Source organism: Salvelinus sp. IW2-2015, linkage group LG14 (assembly GCF_002910315.2).
Source record: "Salvelinus sp. IW2-2015 linkage group LG14, ASM291031v2, whole genome shotgun sequence".
Classification (NCBI taxonomy): domain Eukaryota; kingdom Metazoa; phylum Chordata; class Actinopteri; order Salmoniformes; family Salmonidae; genus Salvelinus; species Salvelinus sp. IW2-2015.
Window position 1 is genome coordinate 21362378 of NC_036854.1, and position 7526 is coordinate 21369903.

Sequence of the window (7526 nt, forward strand, 5' to 3'; positions counted from 1 at the left end):
CCCACACAACAAACACACACACACACAACACACACACCACACCACACAACACACAACACACACACACACACACACAACACACACACACACACACACACACACACACACACACACAATATGGTTAGAATCAATTGAAAAAAAAACGGGAAACTACCCTAACATCCATCTTCTGAACAAACACACACATGCACACAACAACAACAAGCACCAAACAGTTAAGACTATACTATCACATTCATTTTTCAGAAAGGTGTATTGAGCACAAAGAGAGCTGTACAATATACTGGTCTACCACAGAGGCGCAATGTCGCCATGGTTCACTAGGGCTTGGTGTACCAATATATCAAAAGCTAGTTGACACGTAAAAAATTGTCTGTCCTGGTTGCAACACTTGCTATGAGTTCAAACTGCCTCTGAAGCAACGTCAGCACAAGAACTGTTCGTCGGGAGTTCATGAAATGGGTTTCCATGGCCGAATGAATTGGAACGCGACAGTGACCATGCCCAATCGCCAACATCAGTGCACCTCACTAATGCTCTTGTAGCTGAATGAAGCAAGTCTTCGCAGCAATGTTCAACATCAGCACAAAGGGGGAAATCCATATTAATCCCATGATTTGGAGTGAGATGTTCAAGAGAGCAGCGGTTCACATACTTTTGGACATGTAGTGTATATCCTCAATACACTTCACCCTAACACCTCAGGAGCCCATATTACTAAGGGCTGGAAAGTGAGTCGCCATTACTAATGGCCATGAACCCAACACAACCCACCAACCCACACACCCAACACCAACACACCCAACCAAACAACCCAACACAACCCAACGAACACAACCCAACAAACCAACAACACCCCCAACACACCAACCCAAACACAACCCAACACAACCAACCCAACACCACCCAACCAACACAACCCCAACAACAACCAACCCACACAACCAACCCAACACAACCCCAACCCAACAACCCAACAACCCAACAACCAACCCAACCAACCCAACACAACCCAACACAACAACACACCCAACACAAACCAACCAACACACCCACAACACAACACAACCCAAACACAACCCCAACACAAACACCAACCAACACACCCAACCCAACACAACCCACACCAACCCAACAAACCCCAACACAACAACCACCAAACACCCAACACAACCAACCCAACAACACCCCAACCCAAAACCAACAAACACAACCCAACACAACACCACAACACAACCAACCAACAAACCCAACCAACACACCAACCAACACAACAACCCAACAACCAACCCAACACTGCAACACAACCAACCCCCCCAACACACCAAGCAACACACACCCACACAACCCCAACGAGACCACCAACCCCAACGCAACGCAACCCCAAACCAACACAACCAACGCAACCCAACGCAACACAACCCAACGCAACACAACCCAACACAACCCAACCAACGCAACGCAACCCAACGCAACCTCCAGTGGGGAGGAATGGCACTATATCGCCACCCATGGACCGCTGGCCAACACCTCTGCAGACTTCTGGCAGATGGTCTGGGAGCAGGGAGTCAACGTCATCGCCATGGTTACTGCCGAGGAGGTACACTACACACACACACACACACACACACAGTATGAAGAGAAACATCCGTGGATTGAAGGCCTTGCCAGGTTTCAGAACAGTGAATTATTGAATGCGTGAATGTGTGTGATGTATTATTGATATGCAGTGAGAACACAGTGGTGTGTGAATAATGAAGGAACAGAGCTTGGCGGATGTTTTAATCCATACACACCCTGTGACCTCTGTCTTCAGCCCCTCAGAAGTTGTTTCATATTGTTCCCTATGTTTCAAAAGGGAGTGATATGGTACCAATATCTCATAGTAGAATTGTGTTTGTGCCTGCATGCATGTGTGTGTGTGTGTGTCTGTGTTCCTGCACCTGTGACCATGTGCGTTTTTCCTTGTCGGTATGCATGTGTTTGTATATCCACCCCACATGTACACAAACCTTCCATTCAACCTGTCTCTGCCTCCCTCTCCTCTCTCAGGAGGGTGGTAGGTCAAAGAGCCACCGGTACTGGCCCAAGCTGGGCTCCAAGCACAACTCAGCCACCCACGGAAAATTCAAGGTGACCACCAAGTTCCGTACGGACTCAGGTTGCTACGCCACCACAGGGTTAAAGGTCAAACACCTGCTTTCGGGCCAGGAGCGCACCGTGTGGCACCTGCAGTACACTGACTGGCCGGACCACGGCTGTCCCGAGTACGTCCAGGGATTCCTCTGTAAGTCACACCTAAAGGACTTTAAAAGTCTTGAAAAACTGTAGATTTTCTTAATTTACTTTGTTTTGTTAATTACACAAAGCTAATGGAGTAAAATGGAGGCTTCTGCCCTGTGTAGTGGTCCAAAGGCAACACTGCAACTTATATGTGAAAACTGAATATTGATGAATATGCATTGTCCCTGACAACTAAATGAGAGAAGTATGAATTAATAGGACTGTTCTGGCCTGAAATATGTACCACACTAACCACTCCCCCCCCCCTTCTCCCTCCCAGCTTACCTGGAGGAGATCCAGTCAGTGAGAAGACACACTAACAGCATGCTGGACACCTCCAAGAGCCTCAACCCCCCTGTGGTGGTCCACTGTAGTGCTGGGGTGGGCCGCACCGGGGTCGTCATCCTCACCGAACTAATGATCAGCTGCCTGGAGCACAACGAGGTGAGGGGCATCCTGCCACTGACATGAACTCTGTCACTGTTACTCTCCAAAATGTTACACTGTTACAACAGCATGTATTGTATATCATCGCCTCCTGATATTTTGGGATATTTGTGAGTGAACGCCTCTCATATGGGCTAAAGTATGTTCCTGGTTTATAATGCTATTGTACTGTACTTAACTTGACTGGGATTCTTCTCTCTCTCTCTCTCTCTCTCTCTCTCTCTCTCTCTCTCTCTCTCTCATCTTCTCTCTCTCTCTCAGAGGGTGGAGGTCCCTATGATGTTGAGTCACCTGAGGCAGCAGAGGATGCTCATGGTCCAGACCATCTCCCAGTATAAGTTTGTTTACCAGGTCCTTATCCAGTTCCTCAAAAACTCCCGTCTCATCTAAACCCTCACCTCTGACCCTTGACCCTTGACCTGGTCCCACATGAGCTGACACAAGGGCAATGGAATACTGGTGCCGCAAATAACCCCCCTCCTCGCAGTCCTAGAGGGCTGGGTAAGTGTGAATAGCATGGTGATAGCCTCACTCAGCCCTCTGGTATGGTAGGAGTTTCTGCCATATTGCATACATCTATCTAGTCCTATCAAAGACAGGGGAAAGTAGGTATGTTTTCATGTTTTCAGATTTGAACACAGCCAGGGACAACTAATATATCCCAACAGTAATTATACAGAGTGTATATTTCAGACCTCCACATTTAATCTGAAAAGCGTCCTACTATTCAGTCTGTCTCTCTTCTTTATCTTGGAGAGAGAGGCTTTTCTGTTGTATTAGTGATAGCCTCTCTGTCTTATGTCTTGTCAATGGAGAAACCTGAGAGAGATACAGACCAGACTAGCATTCTAGATGTTAGCGTTTAAAGTCACATGCTAAATGATGAGTGTTGGTCGTTTCTTACCTGAGTTTAAACCAGGTAAACCCAGGAGACAATTATCTCAGCATTTTCACATTTATTCCTTTTAAACAAATGCTAATTGAATAACTTTTTGGAAAATGGTTCCCCATTTGATAATAATGGCATTTCAAATGTAAGGCTAATGCACCCTTGTTAATCAAATTGAACCGAAATCTAGGAAAAGGTTAATGACATGGCATTGTTTTTCATTGAATATAATGCAGAGCTCTGTATTGTTAAAATGAGAAACTGTCATTTTTTTCACTAAATTAGATGATAAAGCTAACGTTACATAAATGTTTTTTCAGGTGCCACTTAAAAAAAATACAGGACATGGCACTGATGGTTGTTATTTCAAGTTATGTAGAATCATATGTTTTTCTAAGCTGTCATAAACCTTTCTAAATCTATGGTAAGGCAGACAATTGTAAGATACAGTGAAGACTTGTCTCAACATTTCAATATTTAATATTGTTGTATTTTTTTTTTTTTTACTTTTATTTATTTATCCTAATACCATCCTCATATTTTTCCTGAATGTGGCTCATTGGAGTGCATGTTGACAGTCGGATCATCTTTGCAAATAGTTCTGTGGACGTTTGAGTAGGATGTGTCTAAAATTGTCATTGCCCTTCAAGTATTCCACTCACCACTCACGTACTTCCAGATATCTCAAATTCCTCATTGTCTTGACTGGTAGTACCTCTATTGTTCTTTTTCATCCTCAGCCAACTTTTTATGTACATTACAGTATGTCCATTTACAAAGGCATGTCAAATACATATATGTTTATCCCAGACTTCCATTGTAATTATCTCCTGTGTTCTCTCCCAAGTAGTTTCACATATTGTAGGCATTCCTTCACCTTTCTTGAGAGAAACACCCTTTTTTTTCATGAGTCTAATGTACAACGCCCAAAGTTATTTTAGTTCTAGATCCTACATGTGTGTAGTCCCAGATGCCAGTATGTCTCTGCTCTAGTTGACTAAAGCAGACTGACACTCAGGCTGCTGAATGTTATGTAGGCCCCAGTTTGTCACACTGTGCCACTCTACAGAGGAGTCCATGAAAGTTCATGTTGAATAGAGAAGTTTGTGTTCTGATATGGTGGCAGTGAGCCAAATCCAGAAGGACAGATAGAGCTGATCCCTAAGATGGAGGACAGACACTAACAGTAGTATTGTGCCTTATTAAAGYGCAGGGATGGGCTACCTGGATGTTTGTTTCCATAGGGAGGGACTGGTAGAGACCAATCAGATTCAGAGCTATAGATCTACAGTTTGGCAAACTTCCATCTTGGCACCAAAGGTTCCATTTAGATTTGGTCTATTTGATATAATGGTATTGTCTCTTGGTGTCAATATAGTGTCCAATGTTTTTTAATCTCAAATTGAGTTTGCCAAACGGTATATCAATGGCTCTGAATTGATGTTAAATCTATTTTGATATTATAGACCAGCTAGATATGATCTGTTTTAGACCGTATATTTATCGACCAACATGGGTTGTGTCTAGGGTTACAAAAATCCAGGAACTTCATTAAATTCCCTGGTTTTCCAGAAATCCTGGTTGGAGGACTCCGGATTTCCTGCTTATTCCCTCCTTATTCTGGGAATTTCTGGAAAACCAGGGAATTTATTGAAAGTCCCAGGAACTTTCCAACCCTAGTTGTGTCCCAAAAGGTTTCAGTGACCAACCAGTCAAAGCCTCAATGGCTGCCATTTGTTTTTGTATAACTGTAAAATCTATCTCTGTAAGGATCTTAGGGCTCAATTCAATCTGTATCGCTGAAGCTCTACAGATGGCGTGATTGAAATTCAATTTCCAATTAAGCCGAAATCTGCAGCATTTACCGTGAATGCAGTCTCCTCTAAAGCAGGAAAATTGTCTTTAAATTTCAATCACGCTGTAATKCTGAACATCCGCACTACAAATTGAATCCAGCCGTTAGTGTTCCTATGTGCCTAAACCCAGCTATGGCTGCATCCTACATAATCTGTTATGTTGTTTTTCTATATCTGTGAGAGTTGTGATGCAAAGCCAGCCATGTCTAAATTAACGTGTGTATACCGGGCATGCGAGAAAGATTTCTACAAATGTTTTATTTTTTTTTGACTTGGTACCCTTAAAATACCGTAAGATAATGAACTATGCATGCTTTTTTTATATTCCAATGTATATATCTATACTCAAGATACGTATATACGCTTTATGTTCTCTTGACATATGAGTGTTCTATTGCATTCTCTTCTGTTTGTGAGTATTTTCCCACATTGCATTAATGTTAATGTGTTATTTTCCATTTAATGTTTCTGGCATAATTCCTGAGAAACTTTCAATATATGTTGTGTATATATGTTTTGTATATGCTTTTGCCAGTGCATCAAGTCTTTTTTTTCTTCCTACCCCCAGTTATGTATGAAGCTGTCATACTTGCTTATTATGCAATAAAGCATTATTTTCTCTACATGCCTGTTCTTGCCGAGGACATTTCTGTACAGTAACTATGACATTGTTTATGTGATTTAAAAATCCACCGTTGCTAACAGACGTGTGTTTTCTCCTCTCACACCATTTGAAATGGTAGTTAACACCAACCAACCACAGCGTAAGAACTGGGCGACGTGCTTATGTTTTCTAACCGCCCTCCATTGTGACAGGGTCACTTTCACAAGCGTTCTTTAGACCCACCATGACAAAGCAGCTGTCACCACCCAGGCAACGGCTCATCTCATTGGCTGAGAATAACTTTGTTGACACGCAGAGCCCATCCACATGTAAGCAACTCAGAATTTATGAAAGACCACAAACAGCTGAGATGTCTATTTAATGGCAATTCTATGGATGATCTATTCTCATRAAATAAGTATGCATTTGGGAGAGAATTGTCCCAAGTGCACCTCAATCCATGAAAACATTTAGACATATTAACAAAGGTTTGACAGGAATCATAGATCTGCTCAGTACAAAGGTATTCCATATTTAATAACTGCACTCGTAGTCAAGACCTCAAATGTATAAAATATTTTAACCACATAATTAAATAGATCATATATCCATGACTTTACCATTCTCCTCCTACTGTGCTTTAAAACCAAGGAGAAGGGAAAGTGCCGTACACTGTAGCTCTTTGTGTGTGAGAGAGAGACAAAGAGAGACTTCATTTCTGTTATTCCCAGTGTGTGAGGTCACTTCATTTCTGTTATTCCCAGTGTGTGAGGTCACTTCATTTCTGTTATTCCCAGTGTGTGAGGTCACTTGTGTATGTATGGATCAGTCCCTGAAGGGTTCTAAGTGTATGTATGGATCAGTACCTGTAGGGTTCTATGTGTATGTATGGATCAGTCCCTGTAGGTTCTAGGTGTATGTATGGATCAGTACCTGTGAGGGTTCTATGTGTATGTATGGATCAGTCCCTGAAGGGTTCTAAGTGTATGGATCAGTACCTGAAGGGTTCTAGTGTATGTATGGATCAGTACCTGTAGGGTTCTATGTGTATGTATGGATCAGTCCCTGAAGGGTTCTAAGTGTATCGGATCAGACCTGAAGGGTTCTAGATGTATGGATCAGTACCTGAGGTTCTATGTGTATGTATGATCCAGTACCTGTAGGGTTCTATGTGTATGTATGGATCAGTCCCTGAAGGGTTCTAAGTGTAATGGATCAGTACCTGAAGGGTTCTATGTGTATGGATCAGTACCTGAAGGTCTATGTGTATGTATGGATCAGTCCCTGGAGGTTCTATGTTATGTATGGATCAGTACCTGAAGGGTCTCATGATATGTATGGATCAGTCCCTGAAGGGTTCTAAGTGTATGGATCAGTCCCTGGAGTGGTTCTATGTGTATGTAATGATTCAGTACCTGAAGTTCTATGTGTATGTATGCATCAGTCC

The 7526-nt window shown here is 42.6% G+C and overlaps 1 protein-coding gene across 1 annotated transcript in view; it reads left to right on the forward strand.

The window, feature by feature from the left end:
* Nucleotides 1-6100, forward strand: part of LOC111972962 (protein tyrosine phosphatase non-receptor type 14) — a 107700-nt gene extending 101600 nt beyond the window's left edge. The window contains exons 19-22 of the mRNA XM_070446775.1: nt 1483-1600; nt 2053-2287; nt 2564-2727; nt 2992-6100. Coding sequence (XP_070302876.1) covers nt 1483-1600; nt 2053-2287; nt 2564-2727; nt 2992-3120 — 646 coding nt within the window. The 3' untranslated portion in view covers nt 3121-6100. The remainder of the gene's footprint in view (nt 1-1482; nt 1601-2052; nt 2288-2563; nt 2728-2991) is intronic.
* Nucleotides 6101-7526: the final 1426 nt, after the last annotated feature.